The sequence below is a fragment of the Camelus ferus genome, chromosome 15 (assembly GCF_009834535.1).
Source record: "Camelus ferus isolate YT-003-E chromosome 15, BCGSAC_Cfer_1.0, whole genome shotgun sequence".
Classification (NCBI taxonomy): domain Eukaryota; kingdom Metazoa; phylum Chordata; class Mammalia; order Artiodactyla; family Camelidae; genus Camelus; species Camelus ferus.
The window spans coordinates 27,150,659-27,178,438 of NC_045710.1; the positions used below are offsets into that span (position 1 = coordinate 27,150,659).

The window sequence follows — 27,780 nt, forward strand, 5'->3', positions numbered from 1 at the left end:
ATGTGGAGCAACAGGAACTCTCATTGCTGGTGGTTACAGCTACTTTGGGAGACCATAGTTTGGCATTTTCTTAGACAACTAAACGTATATTCATATAATCTAGCAATCATACTTGGTATTTACTCAAAGGAGTTAAAAACATATGTCCACACAAAAACATGCACATGGGTGTTTATAGTAGCTTTTTTCATAATCGCCAAAACTTGGTAGCAACCAAAATGTCCTTCAGTAGGTGAATGGATAAATAAACTGTGGTACATCCAGACAATGGAATATTATTCAATGCTAAAAAGAAATGAGCTATCAAGCCACAAAAAGATATGGAAGAAATTTAAATGCCTATTACTAAGTGAAAGAAGCCCATCTGAAAAGACTGTATTCTGTGTAATTCCAACTCTGTGACATTCTGAAAAAGGCAAATCTATGGAGAGAGTAAAAAAATCAGTGGTTTCCAGGGGCTAGTGGGATGGGAGGGATGAATAGGCAGAGGACAAAAGATTTTTAGGACAGTGTAAATACTCTGTATGATATTACAATGATAGATGTATGTCATTATATGTTTGTCCAAACCCATAGAATGTTCAACACCAAGAGTGAACCCTAGTGTGAACTATGGACTTTGGGAGATAATGATGTGTCAATGTAGGTTCATCAATTATAATGAATGTACCACTTTGTTGGGGAATTTTATAATAGGGGAGGGTATGCATGTGTGAGGGCAGAGAGTATATGGGAAATCTCTGTACATTCTGCCAGTTTTGTTTGAACCTAAAACTGCTCTAAAAAAATAAAGTCTATTAAGAACTAAAACAAGAGCAGATGAAGCAAAACCAAGAAAAGTGTTTGGCACTTGGGGACTTTTGTTACTCGACGCCCAACAACAGTTTACACTCATCAGTATACCATGTAGCTGACAAAAGGAATATGGTAGATGGATATGTAGACACATGGAGGGATCTTAGGACATTTGATAACAATGTATATAATCTGAGTCTCTATGTAGAACATGTATGTGTGTATTTGTTTGTGCTTATATGTAGTTAATTTAAAAAACAAAAATAAGCAGTTAGAACTGTATATATCTCAGACTGTTAGTGGTGGTTATCATTGCGAGGGAAAGGAGTTAAGAGTTGAAGGAAGGTTTTCATGTTTTTCTCTTTATTAAGGTTGCCAGATTTAGCAAATAAAAATATAGGACACCCAATGAAATTTGAGTTTTAGGTAAATGATTATGTTTTAAGTGTATGTATGGCCCATGTATAATAATAATAAGGACATACTTATACTAAAAAATTATTCACTGTTTATCTGAAATTCAGACTTAACTGGGCATCCTAGATTTCCTCTGGTAAGCCTAAGCTATATACTTGTGTATTTAATGCTCTTTAAAGGTTATTTTTATGTACTAATGTTTTTAAAAAATAATAAGAGAAGTATAAGATAGTTTCTTCTCAAGAGTACACAAAAATATAATTTTTAGTTAGAAAAATTGGCCTAGAAAGAAGCAGATTACAAGGCAGCATGTGTATGAAGTCCCCAGTTGTATAAAAACAAGAAAAGCACACACAGACATATACTTACAGACAGAAAGATATACTTACAGTGTGTAACAGTGGTTCATTCTCTCTAGTGATGAGATCGGGATGATTTAAATTTCTTCTCTATGCTTTACAAAGTTCTTTTTAAATGTTTATGAAGAACATGAATTACTTTTAGAAAGGGAAAAGTTCATGTGTAAAGAACACAATTTTTCCATGAGGACGTGAATGTGACCAAGTTGCCGACAGAAGGAAGTGGACAGTGGTGTGAGCCTCATCTTTGGTTTGAAGTTTTAAAAGACTCTGTCATCCCATGTCCTTGCAGGGTACTTCCAAAAGCAGCCCTACTTTGGAGCAGTGGTTGGAAGGGTGGCCAACCGAATTGCCAAAGGAACATTCACTGTTGGATGGGAAGGAGTATAAACTGGCCATTAACAACGGGCCCAACAGCCTGCATGGAGGAGTCAGAGGGTTTGACAAGGTGAGTCTGGAGCATTGGACAGAGTCCTCTCTTAGCACATTTCACTAAGTACCTTCCAACAAATCTGTTTTCCAGGCACAACTGTAGGTCCTAGAGCAAATGCACAGTAAGGTGATACAGGAAAGAGGAGTGGTTGGGGAGCAGATGTGCTGGCTCTGTTCCAGGACCCATCCTTCTCTAGCTCATCTGACTGTAATAGGCTGGGGAACCCAGAGTGAAAGGTTGACAGCCCTCAACTTGAAAGACAGGGAACACCTTTCTCACAGATTTGGGATCAGAGAGTTGGGTGGACCTTAGGCACAACAGAAAAGTGGATTAAAAATAATACCTGCCACTTTCTGCACAATACATTTGCATATATTATCTCCCATTCTTACTAGAACCCTGTATTATCACCAAAGGAGAAATCTGAAGCTCTGAAAGGCCACATAGTGCCTAAGTTGGGCTGCCTGACCCAAGGCAGCCCTCATTCCTATACTACAGTTGCTGTTGTCCTCCATGGTTGCTCTGGGTGCCCCCAATCCAACACACCCCCTGTATCAGCCAGTGAGCCTCTTCCCTGGGCTGTGTGGTGCCACATCCAGGCCTGCCTTCCACGGAAGTGCCTCAGGCCTCAAAATGACCTTAGATTCTCCCCAGTTCCCCCTTTCCACGTTAAAACTCCATTCCCCACGTGAATCCCTGAAAAACCAGGTTAGGAAAACAAATTGATCAAACAGCTTCTCCCTGAGGTACAAATGCCTGACCTCCTACTTGAAGCTGTGTGGGAGTCTGCAGGTTAACCCTAGTGACTCTCTCACTTGTCAGCTTCCGAAAGGTAATTTTGGTAGTTTTCTTTAAATTATACCACTCAGGCTGTTTCCTAGAAGAGTCAGAGAAGAGAGAAACATGTATGACAGCTAAGAATCACAGTTTCTTCTTTTCTGCCTCTTCCTGCCTCCTGCCCCGTTGAAGGAAGTTGGTCACTCTCTGTTCCCCTGTCCTACCAGCTTCCTGTTTGTGGCTTGGAGCCAGACGGCTCCATCACTTCCCTTTTCCTCCATGTAGGGCTCCTCCCACCAGGGAAGCATGAAGGCAGAGAGTAGCCTCTATCCTGGTAATACTAGGGCACAGGGTCTCTGGGATGTGCCAGGCCCATGGGCAGACCTCAACCACAGGAAGTTAGGCACAGCTTCGTTTGGAAAGGGATCTTCAAAAGAGCCTCAGGACAGCACCTTGTTCTGGTTCGTTCCACTGTGGTATTTTCTGTGGTGTCGCTTAATGGATGTGCCCTTATGAACAAACGTAGCAAGAGAATGAGTACATCTATCTTTTAATGCACTGTGCCTGCTGAGCCCCTTGTGTAGACCAGAGAGCGTAAATAGATGAGGATTCTGGAGACTCCAACATAGTGAGGGAGCCGGACCCTTACACAAGTAATGGTTACAGGCAACAAGCCTGTGATACAGATGCCAGTGGTATGCTATAGGAACTGGATCTGGACAGATTGATAGCAACAAGCGAGGTGAGATTTGAACTGCTCTTGAAGAAGAGTCAGCATTTCATTTAATAAATGGATACTGGAGAGAATGGCTGTGCAACAGCCCACAGAGGGGCGGGGAAAGAATTGGAACTAATCATGGAGCCACTGAAAGTTTTTGAACAGTAGGTTTTCATGAAGTAATGTGCGCAGTATCACATGAACTTTGTTTTAAGTTGTATTTGAGCTCAACAATTACTGAATAATTATTGGTTTGGAGGTGTGTGTTTTTCTATTTATACCAACACATTCTTTTAAAAGATGAAATTTAAGTAACCTGACAGGATTAGAAATGGTGTCTGTAGGACTAGATATGCAAATTTGGAAATTTTCAGAAAATTTGGAAACTATAGAGTCAAAGAAAGTCTTCCATGAATAGGAATTATACTTTCCACAGAATTATACTTATCTGATAATACTGGTTTACACAAATATCTTTCCATTGTGTCCTTTCTCTAAGGGAGAAAAACTCGGTAGCAAGTTAAGAACATTTTATTTCAAATATTTTATTCCTAAAATTTTCTATTTAGGGGATTCCTTTTATTTTCTTATTTCCTTTTTTTATGGTATAAACTACTGAAATTTATTTTCTCAGTTCTGGAGGCTAAAAGTCTGAAATTTAAGGTTATGGGCAGGGTTGGTTCTTTTTTTTTAATTGAAGTGTAGTTGATTTGCAATGTTGTGTTTGTTTCTGGTGTACAGCAAAGTGATTCACTTACCATATATATACTTTTTCATATCCTTTTCCATTACAGTTTATTACAAAGTATTGAATTAAGTTCTCCATGCTATATAGTAGGATCCTTTTTTTAATACCCTCCCTTCTCCTATTCTTTTCTTAATCACACCATATAACAGGGTTTATATTTTAAGTGTCTTGAAAGTTCAACATTTCCGGGGATAATTAGGGTGTAAAATTAATTTTTCACTTAAGTCAGTGAATTTGTTTCAAATACCAGTTGCTTTCACTGTAGGTGATTGCAGAGACCTCTGCTCCCACTGAGCTCCCCTTCCTGGCAAATGCAGTGTCCATAAGAGATCCAGGCCATGCCAGGAGTAGGTGGGCAGAGCCTGGGCTTGTGGTCCGGTCCTCTGGCCCACAGAAGCTATTATCTTCAAACTCTTATTTGGAAGGACAGTGTTTGGCCTCAGCTCTGCTATTTGAAACTGAAGATAGGAACAAAACATTCACTTAAAGTAACGTGGAATAGTGTAGACTGTCAGGCTAAGTTTGAATCCTAGCTCTGTCACTAATTATGTGTAATAAGATTTTTTTTTCCCTTTAATCAAGTATGAAAAGATTCTCCATCCTTTGGAATGTGGGAGGTGGAAGTGGGCGAGTTAACTCCATTGTACTCAATTTGCTCATCTGTAAAATGGGGGTAATATCATTAGCTGGAGTCATGTGAAATTGCCAGTGTTCAACTGTTTTGACATATAAAGATGGTAATTTCATTTGGTTCAACCAAATTCTTACCTTACAAAGTGGTTTATGTAGAGTACCAGGTCAGTGGCTGATGAGCACCCAACAAAAGGAGGTCTTGTGTCTGCAAAAGGCCCCTTTACTAGTGACCCCAGGGCTCCCCAAAGGGTCTAGGGGGGGTCTTTGGCTACCTCATCCTCTAATGGTGTGGAATAAAGGAGCAGGCTCAGGATCAGACCACTTGATTCAAATCCACTGTCTTATTAGCTATGTGTAGCTATTGTAGATAATATACATGTAAATTTAGGGAGAACGAGTATGGGAAATGTGATTAGGTAAAGAAGAAAACTTTTTCTCTCAAAAGACATTTTTCCAGGTAAAACAAAATTTTAGAATAATTAAAATCTAGGCTATTTATCATTCAGCCACCTTAGTGATTATATAACCACCTCTCTTCCTAGAATAAATTGTCTTTATATATTTTAAAGAATTTTTATTGAGGTATAATTGACAATATCATGTAAGTCTGTTTCTGTTTTTTTAATATTCACTAGTTTGTTTTATTTTTTAGATTCTGAGTTGCCTTTAAATATTGAAATGTGTCATTTAGCTTGGGATTGGAGTGACTAAACAGCTTTAAAAACACTTTCTTCCAGGTCCTCTGGACCCCTCGGGTGCTGTCAAATGGCGTGGAGTTCTCGCGGGTCAGCCCAGATGGAGAGGAAGGTTACCCTGGAGAGTTAAAAGTCTGGGTGACATACACGCTGGATGGCAGGGAGCTCGTGGTCAACTATCGAGCACAAGCCAGTCAGGCTACACCAGTCAATCTGACCAACCATTCTTACTTCAACCTGGCAGGCCAGGTAAGTGAACTTGCTTCTGCTCACCTGCTGCAGTGTTAAGTGTCAAACTTGCCTCTTCTCTACTGCGATGTGCTTTGTGGGATGACCTGTGGGGGTGACTGGAGAGACTAACCCAGGATGGAATTACTCTGGCGATGGAGTCACCCCCATGGTGAGTAAAAGTGCCCAGCAAAGCATCTAGCTCATAGTAGGTGCTCAACAAACGGATGTTGTAGGGAAAGATAGAATGAATACATCGTGCTGCCCCACATTCTCAGACAAATAACTAGCTATGTCAAGAACTCCCTTTCATCTAACTGTAGCATGTGCTTACATTTGCTTCTCCTGTTCCACGCCTACCCCAGCCCCCCAGGATTACTTCCAATTAAGGCACTTTCCCACCCTTGGATCCTCAGAAATGTGCTTAGCCTGGCCCCTTTAGATATGCCGCCAATATTTGTATGCTCCCACCGTACAGCCCATCCTAAGAGTAGTGGAGAGACACTGACAGCGCCCCTTAGGTAATTCCTTCTAAACTACTTCATTCCCTCCTAACGGTATTTTAGCTTGTTGAGGAGGCTATTACATGAGATGGAATAGAGAGCTTGGCTAAGCTCTGTAGATTCTATCTATGACTTCCTTTTCATCTGAGGAACTCATTATTGTCCACCATACTTGAATCCCTTTGACATGATTTCCTACCACAAGATATTCATAGCCAACTAGTATTGCCTTGCATTTGTATACCTTTTTAGGAGTTTGCTGTTAATCTGCTGGGGGTTTTTTTCCCTAGGATTTTTTCAAATAGCATGAGTTAATTGGTTCTTACATAATTTCTGAGGTCCTTCCTTTGGAAATAAGAAAGATGGTTCTTCATTAGCTTGTTCCTTCTCTTCAGGAACATCCACCCTTTTTCTTGAGATCTTAAAGACAAATCAAAAAACAAAAGCAAAACAAACATGCATAGCCATAAGAGGCTCTGCAATCATTGGCATGAAGACCCCACTTTTTAAAATAACTTCAGAAAGAAACTTGGCAGAAACAGAACAAAATATTAATAGTTTTGTGTGGGTAGTAGATCGTGGTGATTTTTCACTAGTTTCCACATTTTTGTATGCTTAAGACATATTATTTTATAACCAGAGGGGTGGTCTCAAGGAATATATTCAGAATTAGAAAGAGAACTTAGGCGTGAAGTTCTACAGGGACTTAGAGTAACGGGTATTTCTAAATTTCTTTTCAGAGGTTAAATAGTTTCCAGGATCACAGACCCCACCTAGAAGGTGGTCAGAGTCAGCTCTCTTCTGTGTGCTGTCTTAGTAAGTGCAGCTCAAATCTACAGCCACTAGGTCAGGGATGAGGCTAGGTGGGGGCCATCAGCCTTTTGGAACACTTAGGTAAGGGTTGATGGGCAGTAATCCCACCTGGGTCTTCTGTATTTTCAGAACATCTCTTGCCCTACCTGGAAAAACATTATGTGTCTTAAACTGTCCTCAGGGAAATAGCTCAAAATTTGATATTTAAAACAGTCAGCTCATCTTATATATTTTCTTTTTGTTTTTTTTTTTAATTTAATAAGCAGTATTTTTGTCCTACTCGGAGTCGAACTTTGACTCATCACATCTAAGTTTGAGTGTTGGAGGCCTGGGGGGAGGAGAGCACTGTGTTTTTCAAAGAATGGAAAAGGTATGTAGGTTGTAGGTTGGTTGGGGGTTTTCTTGACTGTTCTTTCTTATCTAATGCAAAACTGGGTGAACTTTTTTCTTTCTTTTTTTTTTTTTTTTTTAACTGAAACTTTGCCTAAAGAGCTATGAAAGCAGACTTGGGGCAACGTGAGATAAAAAGCAATAGCTACAGTCCTGGTATGACTGGGTAGGTATGTCCTCAAGGACCCAAGTTCTCTCATCATTCCATTCTGCTTCTTCAGTATTATGGTTTTTGTCTTCAGGCTTTTCCCCTCATGGTCACAAGATGATTGCCACAGCTCTAGAAATCACCTCTTCATATAGTCACATCCAGAGACAAAAAGAAAGACCAATTCCTTTTTTTCACAGCTCTAATGTTCCATTTTTAAGAATGAATAAAACTCTTCCTGGAAGCTCCTCAGCAGGCCTTCTGTCACATTTTCTTGGCCAGAACTATGTCTTATGCCCTACTTAACTCAGTGACCAACAAAGGAATTAGACCACCATGATTGGCATAGACAAATCAAAATTTGCCCTCTGGGATCAGGGTAGGGGTCCTTTCCCTGAATGTATGGCCTAGGACAGGATAAATCAACAAGTCAGTGTTCTGCCAAGGGAAAGGGAAAGTGCTGATAATGGAATTGTGATGGCTTTTGGGCAGTTTCCAATAGTGTCTATTATATCCTGCTTGAAGGGGGTAGGAGTTGAATTAAGGCAGCAGTAATGGCAATGCACAAAAAGGTCCTTAAAGCACCATGCAAGGCACAGTGAGCTCTATAAATGGTTAATATTACAGACTGGTAGCAGCCAAACAAAGTCAACCAAAGCAAACAGAATTCAGAGATGTGCCTCAAGTTCTGTTTGTGAATCAACATTCCTTGCCAAGGAAGATAGTCTAACAGTAGTATTCTGCCAGAGTAGATCATTGCATTATTCCAGGTCAGGAGAGTCATAAAATGAAAAGCATGCTTCCTTTACTGAAGGAATGTTACTGCTGCTTAGTGACCCGACGATGACCAGTGGGTGCCTAGTCGTGTTCCTTTCCTTCTCCTCCCAGACTTCTTTTTTTTTTTTTTTTAACATTTTTTATTGATTTATAATCATTTTACAATGTTGTGTCAAATTCCAGTGTTCAGCACAATTTTTCAGTCATTCATGGACATATATACACTCATTGTCACATTTTTTTCTCTGTGAGTTATCATAACATTTTGTGTATATTTCCCTGTGCTATACAGTGTAATCTTGTTTATCTATTCTATAATTTTGAAATCCCAGTCTATCCCTTCCCACCCTCCACCCCCCTGGCAACCACAAGTCTGTATTCTCTGTCTATGAATCTATTTCTGTCCTATATTTATGCTTTGTTTTTGTTTGTTTGTTTGTTTTTGTTTTTGTTTTTTTAGATTCCACATATGAGCGATCTCATATGGTATTTTTCTTTCTGTTTCTGGCTTACTTCACTTAGAATGACATTCTCCAGGAGCATCCATGTTGCTGCAAATGGCATTATGTTGTTGGTTTTTATGGCTGAGTGGTATTCCATTGTATAAATATACCACATCTTCTTTATCCAGTCACCTGTTGATGGCTCCCAGGCTTCTTCCTAACATCTCAGACTCAATTTATTTGGTGTGTGATTTTCATGTTGAATCATTTTCTTCCTGCCCTAGTGCTAAAAAAAAAAAATAGAAAAAAGACATTCCTAAGAAGCTTTATTCATAATATTAAAAAAAAAAACTCGAAACAACACATCAACAGGAGAATGGGTAAACAAATTGTAATATACTCATACAATGGAATACTACTCAACTTTGAACTGAGCATTAAATGGATAAAGCCAAAGAAACAATCCCAAATTCTCTTCCCTCACATCTGCTCCCCTTGCTGGCAGTAGCCCTGAGGCATGAGGGGATGACAGTAGGGAGAGCCACACAGGAGAGAGACCCCCCCAACCCCAGGCTAGAACTGCTCTAGGCAGGGGTACAGGCCCCTTCCATTTTGAACCTGCTTTCCCAGGTCAGATCAGGGACCAAACAAGTGGCTAAGACAGTGTGAGCAGAGAGGCCTGTGCCCCAGCCTTGTCTCCCACCCCCTCCTACCCCTGCCCAGCTGGGACAATACAAGAGACTCACAGCTCTTCAGAAACAGAGGCGCCTGGTAGTGTAGATCAGCCAGATTTCTGTCATGTGTAGACGTCGATTCTTATGGTGTCTAACATCTTGGCCTTTCTCCTCAGGGTGACTCCATTTGATTTTGTGAAGCTGAGTCTTTCTAACCGTAGAATTTGTTTTAAGTTAACCGAGAATGCTCTGCCTCTCTCTGTGTACTTCCTTCTCAGGAACCCACAGAGCCTTCAGTTTAGCCTAGTTCAGAGTTTCTCAGCCTCGGCACTATTGACATTGTGGGCCAGGCGGTTACTTGCTGCAGAGGTCAGGAGGCTGTCCTGGGCATGGTAGTGTGTTTAGTAGAATCCCTGGCCTCTCCCCACAACTGTTTCCTCAGCAGCATTCCCACCCCCAGTCATGACAAGCAAAAATGTCTCGAGATGCCGTCAAATTTGCCCAGTGGGGCAGAATCATCCCCAGTTGAGAACTACTGATTTACCTTGTTTTTGAGCATTCACTCAGTAAAAGCCCTCACCTGATTCCCTTTTCACATCTCCTGCTGGGAATCTTTAAAATACTCCTATTAAAATATGGTCCTTCTTATTAGAAACATTTGCACATGTGTATTTTCCAGTTTGCAAGCAGCATAGCACATCTTTACTGAGCTGTTCCCTGCAAGAACCCTGGGAAAAATGGGGACATCATCAGCTCGGTTTTACGCAGAAGAAAAAGAGATTCTAGGAGGTTCAGTGACTTTGCTGGGGCCAGTCATTGGGGTCTGGGACCAAGCCCTTCTGACCACTGACCAGTGCTTCGTGTACCACCAGCCTCTGACTCCCCCAGCAGGGCAGGCTGCATCTTTATGGAGGAGATGGGACCCCAGTTCTGACTCCCAGGCTTCTGCCGTGTGGCAGGGAGTGGGTCCACTGGGTGGGAACTAGGCCAGAGAAGGGGTGACATGGCCCACCCTTAGCAAGCCTGGTGGCCGTGCTCTAGCGGTCCAGCTCCTGTGTGTTACAGGTCCCCGACCCTTGCTCTTCTGTTTGCCTGGCTTGTGAGGAGAGTAGAAGAAACCCCTCTGCTAATAAGCCCAAATCCAAAAGGCTTTCAAACCACTGTTGTCTCTCTGACGTTTCACCTTCATAATTGCGTTCAGAAAAGAAAATGAATGCTGGGGTCACACTTGAAAGCTTTTTTTAAATGTATCACTGCTATTTTGAGACCCTATCTACCTAAAGTAAATTAACATACTAATCATTTTCATAGGTCAAATGGAATTTCTAAAGGTTTTGTCAATGTTTGAAAATGTTTCTGCAAAAGAAGTTATAAAACAAATATATAAAGTAAGGCTTAGCATTAAATCTTCTTTTCCTTCTCTTCTTTTTCCCTCTCAGGGTTCCCCAAATATATATGACCATGAAGTCACTATAGAAGCTGATGCTTTTTTGCCTGTGGATGAAACCCTGATTCCTACAGGTTGGTGAATTTAAACTTTATGTGGGAATGCAGAGCTATGGTGCAATGTGAGAGACATTAAAACTTCATTTCCCTAAATATACTTCCCCTGTTGGCCTGACAGTGCCTGTGATTACCATGATTAGTCGTTTATTTTGGTTAAGGCTGGGTGACCATGTAATTAAACACCCAAACCAGGACACTTTTGAGAGGGAAAGGGGATGCTGTTAATAATTAAGCCAGGGCAACAGGCATAAACTGAAATAGTGCCAAACACTGGGTCAGATGGTCATCCTAGCTGAGCCTGAGAGTCCAGAAGTTACCCATTAAAATCTAAATCTGTTACTCCTTAGCACCTTGGCAGAGATACATTTACCTAAGCATTACCTGACAATTGCAAAACCCTGATAGAACATGACGTGGTATTTGACAAGTGAAAGGGTGGAATGGGTTGTACCCTGAAGAGGTCAAATGCAAATAGATCACCTCTGAGACACAGTTAGGGGGACGGGGTGGAAGGGGGAGTCCAGTGTATCAAAAAGCGAGGTGAGGTATTGTCAGTCAGGCATCATGGGTGTGTATATGTGTGTGTCCTGGGTTAACTGGACCGAGATCATCCTAGTTATCACTTGAGATCAAAAGCACCTTGGTTCAAATAGGCAGATCTATAGAGATAGAGAGTAAGTTAGTGGGTTGCCCGGGGCTGGGGATAGAGGAGAGTGGGGAATGACAATGGGTACGAGATTTCTTTTGGGGTGATGAAAAGATTCTGGAATTAGATAATGGTGATGGTTGCATACCACTTGTAAATATACTAAACACTGCTGAACTGTACACTTTAAAAGGGTATGTGAATTATATCTCAATTTTTAAAAACAAGAAAGAACCTTGGTTCATGTGTTATCTCCAGGGTTCAGTGGTGTAGTTTTGTACTGGATTGCAGGTGCACCCCCATCTGTCTTCAGGGGACAGATGGCTGAATACAAGGTGATTGGCAGGGCTGCTGTTATTTGTGGCAGTTGACAGAAATTAACTTGAAGTAATTACTCCCAAAGGTGCATATTCTTATTGAGGTTTTGTTAAGATCAGAGATCAGCTGAATACAGAGGCATAGTCAAAGAAAACTAAAGTAAACCAAAGTAGAGGATGATGGAAAGGAGAAGCAGAAACCTAGAAAGACACAAATACTTCCTGCGTCAGCTCCCCTTCTCCTGGAGGAAGGGCCGCCCTTGTGCTGCCTGGCTGATCACGGTCTCCTGCCTGTGTCTGACAGCAACTTGACTTCTCAGATGTGTTACCTCGTAGCTCCTTGGTCAGATGTCTTATGTCCTGTGTTCTGTTCTCTCAGGGCTCTGTTTAGGGCTCCGGCTATCGCAGCTACTTGTGAAAGGCCAGGAAGGCCTGTGCCTTCTGTTCCCACCCCATGTGAGGGCGCTACTACTTCAGTTGTCTCTGCTCCAGTAAAGAGCTTAGCATGATAGCAATGTGAGCAATTAGAAGCCAAGGGCACCATCTTGGTTAATTACTTGATTTACATCACCAGTAATAAGACATACTGACATTATGTCCCCCTCATGTGATGCACTGAAAAAGCACATCATTTGTGTGGTATTCTGTCAAAAATGTATAACCTCAATGCATTCAGAAGAAAATATTACATGAACCGAATTGAGGGACAGTCTACAAAGTAAGTGAGCAGTACTCTTCAGTGGTATCAAGATCATAAAAGACAAAGAAAGATTAAAGAGCGGGTCACAGAGGAAACTAAGGAGATAACAATAACTAAATGCAACATGGGATCCTAGATTGAATCATGAGGCAGAAAAGGGGCATTAGTGGGAATGCTGGTGAAACCCTAATGAAGTGTGTACTTTAGTTAATAACATTATAGTATTAAATTTCTTAGTTGTGATCATTGTACCATGGTCATGTAAGATGTTAACATTAGAGGAAAGTGGGTGAAGGGTACACAGAGATATATTATTTCTGCAACATTTCTGTAAGTCTAAAATTATTTCAAATTTTCACAATGGAAAAAAAAAGGCTCAGAGCTCCAAGTAAGATATTACTTAAGTTTATTGGGCATCTGCCTTATTTTAGGTAAGGGCTTCTGTTTTGTTTTATTTTGGCATCTTTAAAACAATGGGGTTGTGTATATGGCTGCTAGTTCAGAATTTTTAAGGGGAAAAAGAATGTGAGCCTGCATACTGAACAGCAACTTCAGTTAATGGCCGGAATTAGAAACGCCTATAAACAAGGCAACTGTGAAACTAATTAGAATAATAATGAGAAATCAAGATAAATGGATTAAAACATTTTAACTTCACAGTGTTGAATGTTCTCTTGGCTCCCAGGCTGGGTTTAACCGCTTTTATCTGCCTTGGTAACGTGTTATCCTGTGATTATGATATTGATGAGGCTTAATAGACAGGTGAGAGTCAGCTGGCCCATCTTGTCCTAGGTGCAGAAGTATTGTATTAGGACTATATGTTGTGAACTGCAAGGGAAAAATAGTGGCGGCTACTGTTTTGTAACTGATAAGGAGGAAAAGCAACTAAGTAGCCTATAAGTGGAAGTGATGAAATAAGGGCCCATTTATTTGGGTATATTTATAAACTCTTATGCTGCCCTGTTGAGTTTTGATCAGATGAAAATCACAAAAATGCATAATTCATGTCGGGTAAAGATTATTTGTCATAATTGTAAGAGATAATTGTGGCAAAGCACAGTAGAGCTTAACAGTCTAGTGGACTGTGTAAAACTCAGGTTCATCTCAGTTCTGCACTGGTAAGTGGCTTTAGGATCAAATTCCATACTCTGTACTAACACTGAACACCTGAGAAGCTGAGTGGGCTGTAAGAAGTCTAGACTCTCAGGGAAACAAGAGCCCTGGTTCTAGTCTTCCTTTTGCTGTTAACTAACCTTCAGTGTATGTATAATCCTTTAACATTTAATCTCTAATAGACTCTCATTTTCTTTTCTGCCAATAAGAAGGAAGTTGAGCTCAATTAGAATTCATAAATTTTCATAAATCAGCCCCATATATTTTATTTAAAAAACAGTTTGGGAAACTTATCTGGGGTTGCCCAACTTTTCATTTTGCCAAGTTAGAAAGCTACTACAAATACAGGGCTATTAAAACGAATTGGGAATGTATGTACATTATATTTCAATTAAAATTTTTAACCATTGGGGTAATAATGAAGAACAGAGATAAATAGACTACATTTTTTTTAAAAACCCAAACTACCTTCATAGTCACCATTTTTCATAAAAGAAAGAATATTTTAATACCACAAAAGTGGGGAAAATTTAATCTCAGAATAAAAACAACCGTTTAAATTGAATTCATCTTTTTAAAGAAGTGTGACAGCTGCTTATTCAAATATATCTCAGTTTTCTGTGGACCAGTGAAAATTTTATCACGGACTCATGATTGAGAACTAGTCATTGGTCTGTAAGGTCACTTGTAGCTGTTATATTCTGTGATTCTACAAGTATCTTAGTATAACATCTTACTGCTATTTCTACCACACTTCAAATTCATTAGAACTCTATCACAAGAGTAAATAAGTAGCAACAACTTCAAAGTTAAAGAAAAAGTCATAATTCTCTTTTACATGTCCATTCATTAGCCAGTCCCACACATGTTATATCTGATTGACCAATGACCCTTAAACTGAAATTATCTGGGGGCTCCTCGATAGAGGAGATGGGCATTAAATAAAACCTAGAAGGGCAAGTAGAATTTTGCCAGGCAGTGAGGAGGAGAAAGCTGTTTTGGACAGAGATGAACAAGAATGGGCAGGACTGTCCCCCAGGGAAGTGCTGGGCTTCTGAAGCATTCGGGGCATGCTTTCGGTGGCAGAAAAATGGACAGGCCTGTAGAGATTGGCAGGGGCCATGTCAAATCTGCACCAGGCTCGGCTGTGACTATAGTCCCTGATGGGACTTGGAGTTCAAGGCCAAGCCACACAGGCAGACTCACGGTGTACCAAATATTCAGCCAGAACTGTACTAGACTGAACCCCAAGGACACTTGCCTGAGATGTGCTGCCAGAAATCTGTTAGACTAGCCACACTCTGTTAAGAGTTCTGGGAATTGATACGCAGTATCTAGAGATTGTGGTTGTGCTGAATTAAGAAAAAGGAAGAAACTTTTTCTCTGTGAGATAAGGTGATGGTTTACGATAATATAGCTGGTATTTCAGAGATGACTTTATAAATAAAGAATCCACACCACAACCCTATAAGGGTTCTGTTCCTTTTCTTATTTAATGAATGTGGAAACTGTAGCACAAGGAGTTTAAGTAACTTACTAAGGACCACTCAGTTAAGGAGCAGTGGAAAGCTGGGATTCAAACCTAGGTAGTCTGGTACTGAAACTCAGTCTCTTAACTAGACCTGTACTCTGCAGACCTTACAGTGTGGTTAGATGTCATAAAGGTTCTGGAGTGGAGGGGGAAAGGAAGAAAGGAGAGAGGGAAAAAAGGAAAAGTAAATGAAACTCTGGACTATATCGATATCCAAGATCACCATATAGCCAAGAAGCAGGAAGTAAGCCAGAAAATAAGTAAAGCTTTCGACAATTGTCAGTTCCCGTTTTTTGGGTTTGTTTTTTTTTTGCCACCTTTTATATAGGTGGCCTCACAATTTCTTACCCTGTTTTCCTTCCTGTGTCTTCTCCTCAATTACATTTCTGCTTTTCTGCAAAGAAAACAGAAAAACAAGTTTGTTCAAATTACATTAAAAAAGAGGAAAACAGAAAGGCCACGCCTCCACATTTTGTGGCTGTTATACTTACAGTTGTTTTTCACCTCCTTGTTTGCCCTTCCTGAAATCTGTAACCTGAGCTCTTCTTAAGGGAAATGCTGATGTAGATCTAAACTTTGGGGGTGTTTTTTTTTTACCTTGGTTACAGATACCCGGTAAATAATTTTTCAGGTGATGGGAAAACCCATTGTGTGAGAAAGTAGCACCTGTGATACTGTAGCCGAGGTACCTGATAAAAAGGGACCTTCCCCCGGCGTGTGTCTGGGGGAGAGGTGAAGTCCTGTCCTCCATCTTGTTTATCGCAGGCTTACTGATTAGGCGTTATTGCATAGAGAGGAAAGGGATACCCTGACGTAGAGTTTCCGGGAGCCAAAGCAAGCACAGTGTGATGAGATCTCCTCCTCCTAATTTATAGCCCCATTTAGACCTCTACCCCAGGCAGGGCCCACGGACCTCCAGCAGCCTTGCACACCTGTTTCGTTCCTCCTCCTCCTCCCCCCCTCCCCTTTTTTGAGGTGGGGAGATAATTAGGTTTATTCATTTACTTTTAGAGGAGGTACTGGAGACTGAATCCAGGACCTCCTGCATGCTAAGCATGCACTCTACACTTGAGCTATATCCTCCCCCTCACCTTTCTTCTTGTTGGCAATTTTTGGGGGGCATATAACATGTCTTCAGCCCTTTCTGTCAATAAAGCATAGAACACAACAGCCTCTGCTATGTGGCTTCTACATTCTTCCCCTTTCTCTGCTCTGGTAAAAGGCTGTCCTTTTCCAAAAGCCCAGTGGAAGTGCCTCAGCAAGGGTGAGGGTATCAACAGCCTTCAGAGGGGCCCATACCAATAATCTAAAGTCACCCTCATTTTCCCCCTTGGAAATTTCTGCCATCTTGTCAGTCCTCGAAGCTTCCTAACGCAAGCAAGCAATATCCCTTGTGTGTTGTTAGGCTGGAAGACTCCAGCATCTTTGCTTTTCTTCTGGGGAAAAAAAAAGAAAAAAGAAAGAAAAACAAATATTCTGAGTAAAAGAACAGAATCCATCACTTAGCTTCTGAAGCTATTGCCCTGGATGAAATTCCAGGCACTTTGGAGTCGGCAGTGGTGTTTTGAGAACCTGGTCCGTGCTCCCGGGTGCCTCTCTCCTGCACCAATAGAAGATCACTGCAAGGCTGAGAGCTCATTTCACCTGTAGACCAGGAGCAAAATAGCAGCTAAGTGTCAAGGCTGGGTGTGCATGTCAGCAGTTAGTGTAGCTTTGCTTCTTCTGAGCAGTTGTTTTTCTCTACTTTAAAAATTTGTTTGTTTGTTTTCTGCAGCCCATATAGCACTTGCTACTACTTAGGATGGGGCGTCTTCAGGTCATCTTGAGTATGTTTTTATGCTGTTGTCAGGGCTGTCCTGTAGCTTCCCAGAGGTAGAACTCCTGGAAGAAGCCGTTTACCAGGAAGCACAGGTATATAGTGGGTGTCCACAGAGAGAGAACACTCCAGTGCCAGCCCTCTGCTTACATGTCGGACATTTAGCTTCGAGACCTGAGTTTAGCGTCCTGCCCTGTGGAAACAAGGGGAAACTGATCCCTGGTGCCCTGCTCAGGTGTTAAGCCAGCTGAATGTGAGCAGGTGAGAAAATTCAATCCTTCTGTTTCTCTAAGGATTAATTCATCCCCAAGGTGGTAAATATTACATTTCATCCTTTTGCCTTACAGAACTGTGAGACTTGAGGTGATCTGGGCCACCTGCCCAGACAGACTTCATGATGCATACAACAGAGTGCAGAATTAAGCATGTGTCTTCAGGCATTCACAGCACATAGCTTTTTTTTTTTTCCTTCTAATTTTGCTGTTCTTTAGTTGTAGTAGTAGATAAGGAATTAAGAAAGTAAACATGAATGCTTTGATTAGGTCTTAAAGTAACATTAGTGAAATCCCATCTTACTCTCTTCCTTAAGAAGAGATACCTTTTATTTTCATAAAAATTTACCCAATCCACTCTGTCCCCCAGCCCATCTGTGTTCACTTGCTGTTCTTGCTGCTCTCTGTTTTTGAAAGTTCCTTCTAAAATTACATGAAAGCAACCCCATTTTGACAAAATTAGAATTCTGGTAGGGAAGGCTTACCACGAGGCTGTGGAGAGAAGCTCAGCAAGACATTTGTATTTTATTTCAACCTCTGAGTTCAACCTACAATTCAGTTGATTTTATAATTACTTCCCTAGGGCAGGTCTAAGTCTGTGACCTGGAGAAATAACAAATTCCAAAGTAGTCTCCTGGTTCAAAGACAGTGCAAATGAAGACTGTTTTGATCTACATGTTTTAATCTTTGTGGAGCTTCTTACAGAAAACTCCTTTAGACTTTATATAATTCTAAAATAGTGGACATAATATTAGTTTCAGCCCTCCATCAGTATGCTTCCTCTTTCCTTTTTGTCCCACCTCCTCACCCCACCGAATATCATCAGGTCCTGCTGATTTTTTTTTTTTCACTAAAACTTAATTTATTTTAGAGGAGTTTTAGGTTCACCACAAAATGGAGCAGAAGGTACAGAGATTTACCATATACCCCCCAGTCCCACACATGCACAGCCTACCCCTTATCAACATCCCCCACCACGGTGGTGCGTTTGTTACAATTGATGAATCTGCATTGACATTGCCATTATCACTCAAAGTTCATAATGTACATTAGGGTTCACTCTTGGTATGGTATATTCTGTGGGTTTGGACAAATGTATGACATGTATCCATCATTATGGTATCATACAGAGTATTCCCTGAAAATCCTCTAGACATAATATTAGTTTCAACCATCCATCAATGTGCTTCCTTTTTCCTTTTTAATCTCTCCACTCCCCACTCCTGTATTGTTAGTCATCAAGTCTTGCTGACTTTTAGCTCCTAAGTATTTCTCCAATCTGTCTCCTCGGTAGATATTATTGTGTATATGGCTCCATCTCCATTGTCACTGTCCTAGAGTAGGCTGTCTTTTCTTGTTTAGATCACTGCCTGGCTTATATTATGAGATTCATAAACTGGGATCAGTAAATGAACAAATGAATCTGGACAACAGCTCTCTAGCTGGGGAAAGAAAATCTCTTTAGATCTATCCTCCCATCTGGTTACTAAAGGCATCTTTCTAAAATGCAAATCTTATTTTGATACTCTCCAGTTTAAATTAAAAAAAAAAAACTTTTAGATGGCTCCCTGGCTAGACACCAGCTGCCTCCCAGACCCCCCCCCCAGCATGCCTTACTCATTACCCCACCCTATTACAGTGCCCTCCTCCCACCCACAGGGACGACCCAGTACCCCTTCCTTGCTGCATAAACCCCTACTGTCTTCAAGGCTCATACTTTCTCCTTAGAAATCTTTCCCCCACTTTCTGGAAACAATGGATTCTTCGTTGCTCTGGGATTTTCATAATAACAAGCTGTTTAGAGCATCTGTGTTCCTTATCTTCCTCTCCATTACAGATCCAAAGTAGGGAGCTAAAGGGGAACTTCAGGATTGCTCTCTTTGGCTTGAAGCTAGAAAACCAATCTATGCTAAACAGAAAAATGAAACCCAGTAGTAGCCAATCTGCACGTGCTATGAACAGCTACTCCTTCTTTTCCCCTACCTCTTATCAGTCTCTCTCCATTCTTCTCTCCTTACATTTGTTCTAAACGTGGTGTATTAAAGCAATACTGTGTGATAACTGGAATTCAGCAAAACTGGATACAGGTCTCACTTCTCCTGCTCATCAGTCATGCGCTCAGGTCAGCCATGAAAACCCTCTGGGCCTTCTAACCTACTGTAAAATCTTGTTAGATGACAGTTGTATTAACTGAACTCCGAGGTCCTGTCAGTTTCTAACTGTGATTCAAAGACCACACAGAACCTCTACCCCAGATATTCTTAACCAGGGTCCATACTTGTATGTCTGGAAAGATGATAAAAGAACTCCAAGGGATTCATGAGCATTTCACACTGTGCGAGTTGGTCACATCACCTTGGTCCACAGAGGGGTCTTCTGGTCTTTTTTTTTCTCTCTCAAGGTAACGATAGTTTATGGTTACCCTGTTATGTATTATTCATAAAGATAGTCATCATTTTTGAGACTAGCAATGGTATATTTTCCTCTTTGTAATATTTAGGGTGGTTTAAAATTTTTTCTTTTCTTTTTTTTTTGGCTAATTCATCACCATTAAATTCCCCGAAGGGAGCTAGAAGGCTAGCTAGAAGAGAAAGATGACACACCAAGAAGAGTAACTTCCCCAAGGTCTTACTTGGAGGAGCTACAGCAGCCAAGACTCTAGGTTGGACGGCCAGCTTTTGTTTTTGCTTAATCAGATGAATGGAAATGTCTTCCAATACTCACTAGCCCTTGTATAGTCAGGATTCCATGGCCATCAGTCCATGGAGTATGGGAGCAAGCAGGCATGCTGGGGCCACACTGTAAGTAGAAGCTCAGAGCATGGTGTTCTGGCTGTTACCCTCAGCTGTGCAGTTCTGGAGACAAGCCCTTCCAGGTCCGAGTCTGTCCCTCAAGTTTCTTTTCCCATTTTCCATCACTAGCTGATATCAAGTACCTACTATGTGCCAGGTACACTGCAGCCCTGGGAAGCAATGCTGAGCAAAATAGATATGCCCAGGCTGCTTGGAGAACACACAGCCATGTTCATAGCACAGGTCCCGCTCTCAGAGAAACCAGGCTACAGTTAAGTAAGTGCTTGAATAATACTAAAAAAGTAAAACTGGTGATATTGGATCTTATAGACTGTTGTTTACTCTAGAGCTATTTGTTCTATGGTAGGTCCCTCCTAGACAGTGTTCAAGGAAGTTCAATACCGAAACTCCAAAAAACTCTCTTGATAGCAATCATACCCTCCAGGGGGATGCATTACTGAATTTATCTCTATAAAATTGGTCCCAAGAATAGCTTTTGATGAGGCTCCAGAATAACTCCCAAAGCTACTCATGTTCCCTGCTAGAAAACATCACTGCTATGAGATTGGCAAACATGAGCCAGCATGGTGGAAATTTGGCAGGAAGAAAGCTCAGAAATTAGCATTTGGCTAGGCATCATGTAATTCCTGTGAAAGTGTCAGACTAACATCAAGTAAATTTGTCAGAAGGAAAGTTACTTGCTAGAACTCTGACTGCTGCCCTTGGAGAGCTGATGGTTCAACACCATCCCTCCCTCGCCCCAGGTCTGGATGGGGGCTGGCTTTAGTTCATATCTCGTGCACAGCAATCCTTAGAGGGCACCCTATTCTGAAGAGGCTGAGAAGTAACTGTGGGCTTTGCACTGTGGGCCTAAGCCTCAAGCAAAGTTCCCAGAGCAGACCTGCATTCAATTCAGCTAACATTTGTGGAATGTCTACTGATTGCTACATGCTGCCTGGGGCACTGGCCATAGAAAAATGATTCGACAGGGAGTAGAGAATCTAATGTAGTCAGGGCAGTGGTGGAGCTAATGCCCATGGGACTAAGGGAGCATAGAGGCAAGGGCAGGAAGAGGCTTTCTTGAGATCACCATGAGCTTCAAGAAGCTTCTTAGTGTCTGTAAGGATCTAGCAAAAAGGAGAGTAAGAGCACCAAAACACAGAATGTAGGGCTGGGCTGTTAAGCCAAAAGCTACAGACAGTTGGGCACAGTGGAGGCTAGGGTGGGCAAAAGAGGTGCAGCACCTAGGGTGCAAAATTTAAGGCAGGACTCATGTTCAGGGTTGTGCAAATGCAGGATCAGATCCTCAGGGTGAGTGTCTCCTCAAATTTTGCACCCTAGGTCCTCGCTTTACCCTGGTCCCAGCCTTGTAGCTGAGTGTAGTCATCATGGGCATTCTGTGCCATCCTAAGCAGCCGGGATTTTACCTTCAAATCGTGGAAGGCTTTGAAGCATTTTAAGCCAGTAGATTGACCTAGCAAGACTGGCATTTTACAAATACCACCAAGCAACTGTTGGGGGTGGGGCTTGACTGGAGACAGAGACTGATGATGAATCTATTTTAGTAGTCCAAGCAAGAATAGAGGACCTAAGCGAGAGGTCAGATGGAAGAAATGTGGTCTTATAATATTTAAGAGGTAAAAATCAGGAGGCCTGACCTGAATGTAGTAGATGAGGAAGCAGGAAGGCTTTAGGATGACTCTTAGGTTTCCAGGGCAGCTCCTGGGCAGGAGAAATGGAGATATTAAGTAGAGCGAATGAAGGAGGTGGAGCTAGCATAGGGGTGAGGTGAAGGACGGGTCATCTGGGAAAACTATGGATCTGGTCTCAGGGATATTTGAGGGTCAGTTGGGGCATCCAGGTGGGGATGTCCAGCAAGCAGTTGGATGGATGGGTACGATGTTAGGAGAGAAGTGAGAGCAGGAGTATCAATCAGCATGTGCTTTGTAGTTTAAGCTATGTGGATTTCCCAGGGAGGAACTGTAGACTGAGAAGAGCAGTGATCTGAGGGCTAAACGTAGGGGAACCAGAGGTAACTATCATTCATATTTAAGGTGCAAGAAGGGCTCACACTAAAGGTGTGGAGGAAGGTGGTTAGAGGAAGAAGGAGGAGAAAAGATGTCCAGAAATCTTAGAGTGACCAACAGCATCAGTATTGCAGAGAGGTCCAGCTGGGGAGACCTGGGAAGGGCGCCTGCGCTGTAATGGCTCTCACTGCTGACCCATTTCACAGAGGGTTAGGATAGAAGCCAGACTGTGACAGTTGGAGGAGTAACTGGAAGTGAGGTGAGAGAGTCAGGGAGTGTAGTGGTCCTCAGGTAAGGCAGCTTTTGAATATGGAACCCTGGGCCCACCCTAGAGATTCCCATTCATTGCTCTAGCATGGGGTAGGGAACCTGAACGTGTAAAAGCTACTTAAGTGAGCTAAGGAAGCCACTGGTGTTGAATCTGCTTTCAAAAAGCTCTGAAAGGAAGAAGAGGACACCTCCGTGAGTGGAGACACAGAGCCAAGGAAGAGTTTTTTTAGTGGGAGTGGAGCTGACTGAAGACAGGTAAAACGCTTGTCAAAAGGTGCTGAGAATCCAGGGGAGGACTGAGACTGTGAATCTGTGGTGGCCTCAGTGGATGCTTCTGGGGGTTTTCTCCAGTTTCTCTCAGCAGTACGGAGTCAGGAGCAGAGAAGGTGGATTGTAGGATGATCCCTGGATCATCTGGAAGGAGGGGCAAGAGGAGAGGTTAGGGTCTAAGGCAGGTCAGTAAGGGTATTACTTACCAAGTGGCTCAGGTCATAGACAGTGGGCCCAGGCAGGTAACAAAGAATGTGAGGGACCTGATGGACACCATGGCGGGAGGCCCTGGAAGCCCAGGGGAACATGGCGGTACTCAGGAGGAGAGCAGGTCGAGTGGGAATGCCCTGCAAGAAGGCCAGGAGGCTGCAGACAGTGGGGAAACCTTCCACTGGCGGCAAATTCCCAGACATCTTGATAGGAGTCTAGGATGGAAAAATTCTCTGTATGAAAATGCCTCAACAGGCCCAACTGTGAAGTATAAAATTGCCTTCTCACCTGAAAACATCACGTAACGGTGTTTAGCAATTTATGCTTCAGATGGCATGTAATATCCAGAAGCAGTGCCCTCCCCCACTGCAAGTCAAAATAAAATCAAAAAGTGCTCAGTGGAAAGAAACAACAACAACAACAGTAGAATAAATCTGCAAACTCAAAGTATCGGCAAAGGAAAGGGAAAAAACTGCAGCAGAGACAAGCTTTCAGGTTGTGTGATCTATGAAAATTTATAGAAATGTTACCTTAAAAAAGAAATCCTAAGGTGCTTAACTTGGCAATCACTGGAATGAAGTCAAAATTCCCACCCTGGGTGTTAACTTCTAATTATCATTCTCTTTATGCTGTTTCCTAAAATAATAACAGGCATTGTAGAGGTGATTAACCAAGATGGCTTAATTAGGTGTCAGATGACTACCTGTGCCCACGAGCCCCATTACTGCTGGCTTCCTTGTGCAGATTTGACTGACTGTTCTGAACCTGACTAAAGAAACAGACATAATTGGAGCATCTGGGGTGGAAGCACAGCTGGGCTGTCGCCATGGAGATCAGATTCCAGCACCATGGCGCTCTTCCTATTGCCCCAGCATCCTCCCACCCTTTTCCTTTACTGAGATGAATGCACAGCCCATGTGAGCCTAGGTCTCCCTTAGATGGTCTCCACATCAGTACCTTTCACCTTTAATGTGCACACAGATCACTTGGGAGACTTGTTACTACGCAGATTCTGACTCAGTTGGTGTGAGGTGGAGCCCTTGGGTCCACGGTTCTAACAAGCCCCAGGTGGTGCCTGTGCCCATGGTCCTGTCTGCTCCCCGCTCCAACATTTCACACTTCTGACTCTGGGTCTCTCTTATCAAAAGCCATTCCTTATAGGTCATTCTGTAAAGAGCTGCTCTCAGTCAGTGACCTCCCCAGGTAAGATAAGCTGAAAAATTGATTTTAAAAAGAGAGGAAAGAACCAACCAGATACCACAAGTGTGTCCCTGAAGGGAACAACCTGCTTCATTGTGTTTATTCTGTGGGCCATTGGACATCCAGCCCTGGAATGTTACAGTTGGAAAGAACCTTCTCCAACCACCATCTTCCTATTGAGTATTTGAACATCAGAACCATGGGCTTCGCCCGCCTTGGTACAGGGTGCTCACTGCCCATCCTGGGTCAGCACATCAGAAAGGCCTTCCTGATACTGAGCTGAAATCTGTCTAGCTAGAACTGACACCCTTGGCTTAGTACTGGGCCTTGGGTTCCTACAGAGCAGGCTTCTGGCCTTAGAAGACAGCTGTCATGTCACACCCCCCCCGCCTCCCAGTCATTTCTTCTTGAGGCAGAACATCCCCAGCTCATCCTCTGATTCCTGAGCTGCAAACAGTAACCGAACTGTCACCACCTCACTGCAGTCTTTATGTGACTCTTAATGGAACTTACTGCCAACCACATCCTTAAAGTCATTTTCACACATGCTGTGGCTCAGCTACGTCTCCTCTTTAGTTGGTAATAATTGTAATTAGACTTCACGTTTATGAGAGTTAACATGACATGGTGGTTAAGAACATAGGCTCTGGAACCAGACTGCCTAGGTGTTGGAGCACTGTATGAAGAACCATCTGAGTGTTAGCGATCTCCATCACGACCACTGTCACCATCACTGTACTAAGCACATTCCTTGTGTTAACTGTCTTAATCCTCATGACAACTTCATGCAGGAGAGACCGTAGTGTCCCAGTTTTACAAGTGAGGAAATAGAATCTCAAAAGGATTTTTTGTGCCTCAGGTTAGAGTTACAGTCTAAACCTAGGCAGTGTCCTCTGGGGGAGTTTTTTTCAGACACAAGTGCAAGACCTTATCTGTTACCATTATTCATACATTTCATCTTGTCATCAGTGCTTTACCCCCACTTTGCACTGTCTTTTGTCTTCCTGTTTCTGTCATCCAAAGTGTATCTGCCTGCTTGGTTTGAGAATACCTTCTCTGTCTAGATCAGCCACAGATCAGAGGCCTTTGGCAACCGCCTACAGATTCTGCTCACTGAAGCCCAGATGCTTCATCTCCCTGAGCTCCATGAGCCATCAGCCTTGTGACCCAGTCCAAGAAGCCAAGGGGGTGGCCAGGAATGATTTGTATTTGAATGCATCTGTGTTTGGTTCCTGGCAAGCATGCTTTCTCCTTCGTTTCACATCTCCATTCCAGAATTCTTCCCAGGACAGAACAGCTCCTAAATGCGTAGCATGTGAAATTGATCTTGTGGGCAGGACCAGATGCAGATACCAAATAAAACTCAGGGTCTGCAGAGCACACATCCCAGAGAGGATAACGACCACATCCTGCGGTTAGTGAGATTGAGAAGGCCCGGCCTGCATTTCAAGGCTCCCTGCCTCCTACTCCACTAAGTACAAACACAGGCCTTCTATGCTCAGACCAAACGATAGGAAACTGAGCAGTTGCGGTGGGGCGAACATTTCTGTGTAGGAGGAGCTTGGGGCAGCTTTCCCAGTAGAAGGGAGATTGTGGTGTGCCTTGAAACTTAGACTGTACATTTATTTGGAGTGATTTGTGAGAAGGGGGACAACTGATGGAGATCAGAGGGGCTAAATACCCCACATAAAGCCATTTCTTGGCACTGCCACTGTGTCAATTGACCAGAAAGTCTAGACTGATTTCTCCCCTCTCTCCTTTACTGGTTCTGGTCTCTGACCCTGGGCCATCAATGTAATTTGGCTATTTTTGTTCAATTACTGTACTTTTCACAGCATCAAGATGTCACCGACCTGTCCCTGCTGCTCTTCTTGGCTCCCTGTGAACCATGACTGTGGGAGCCTTGTGACTCTTGGAGGAGAGTAGGAGGCCATGGGTCTCCTGTGAGCCTGGGCTCCCTAATCACACCCTTGTCGGTGGAGCCTGCCCAGGCTGCTGTGAAGCAGCGAAGCCAGCATGTGGGAAAATTCATCTGCCCCAATGTGTTCCCCTTTTGATATTATCAGACAAACCCAGAACACTATCTCTGTGTGGTCAGACAGAAGGGCTGTCCCTCTCACACAAGAGTCATTAGTAGCCACTGGCAGACCAAGCCCAGTGGATCCTGGAGGGTTTGGGGAAGGGGGTCTTGGTCCTCATACAGTAACATCTGGCCTTAGCAATGCACCTGCTCTTGGGCAGTGGGTCCCCCAGGGTGTCATGGAAACTGATAGTAGGAGGAGGTAATGGAGCCCCAGGCATAAGTGTGAAGTACGTCTGACCTCAGTGAAGTGAGGCCTTGGTATGACCTTGAATAGCTGTTTAAAAGGGCTGACTTTGACACATCATCATCAGGAAAACACAGTAGTTAAGGGCATGGACTGACTGCTTAGGTTTAAATCCTCACCAGCTCTGGGATCTTTACCTCTGCAGGCCTCATGTAAAGTGGAGATAATAACTGGACCTACCTAATTAGTTGTGAAGATTAAATGAGGTAATATGTGTAAAGTGCTTAGAACAGTTCCTGGCATTTAGTTAAGAGCTTTGTAAGTATTAACTCTTACTATTACCACCAGCATTACCAACATTGCCACCATTTACTGAATGTTTAATACGAACCAGGCACTGAGCTAAGCACATACATGCATTAGCTCACAGAACTACAGTTTAAAATATTTGAAGAAAATGGATGCTTAGAGAAGTCAAGTAACCTGCACAAAGTTAAACAGCTAAGTAATTGGTGGAATCAAGACTTGGACCTGTTACTGCCCTCACTACTGTGCATAATAACAGCTGTTATCACTAAGGACTTCCTGCTTGCTGGGTCAGAGCACTTTACATGCCTTATCTCGTTGAATTTTCGTAATTCTATGAGGTAGACACTCTTGTTACCCTCAATTTACAGATGAATAAATCAAGATTTAGAGAAGCTCAATGACCACAAATTTTCACAGCAAAGAATGCCAGGATTTAAATCCAGGCCTGCCGGACTCTAAAATCCATTCTAATGTCTATTGAGTTTGACTGCCCAGTGGGTGAGCAGGATGCTCCTGGGACGCTGGTAACAGTAATTGGTGGCGATGAATCCTGGTGTCTCCTGTGAAAAAAGGGGACAGTTTGCCTTATCAGCCCCATTTTCCGAGCTGCCATTAGGGGCAATCTCCACTTTCTCTCATACTTCATTTTCCTGCAGTTTCTGAAAGCTGACGATTTGCTCAGATTAAGACAAGCTTCTGTGCCCTTTCACATGTTAGTTTGTTGTCCATGTTGCAAGTATATGGAGGAATCGTAAACCGTCCAGAAGGAGGCCCTGACGTATTATGCAAAGCCTTTGCTGCATTGCTAGAGGAGGTACCTGCCAGGAGGCTCTCCGTCTGCATTTCTTGACTAAACACCTCAGGTTATGTGACTGCAACATCCCAAATATGCATTTCAATATCGGGTCACGAGAGGGCAACTTCTTTTGTCACAAGTGGTGGTACAGGCAGAATATACTCACCAGTTTGTTCATCACAGATTT

General features: G+C 42.6%; 1 protein-coding gene across 1 annotated transcript in view; it reads left to right on the forward strand.

The window, feature by feature from the left end:
* GALM (galactose mutarotase) overlaps positions 1-27,780 on the forward strand; it is a 60,010-nt gene that overhangs the window by 19,219 nt on the left and 13,011 nt on the right. The window contains 4 exon segments of the mRNA XM_006181056.3: positions 1,864-1,943; positions 1,945-2,019; positions 5,618-5,824; positions 10,991-11,072. Coding sequence (XP_006181118.2) covers positions 1,864-1,943; positions 1,945-2,019; positions 5,618-5,824; positions 10,991-11,072 — 444 coding nt within the window.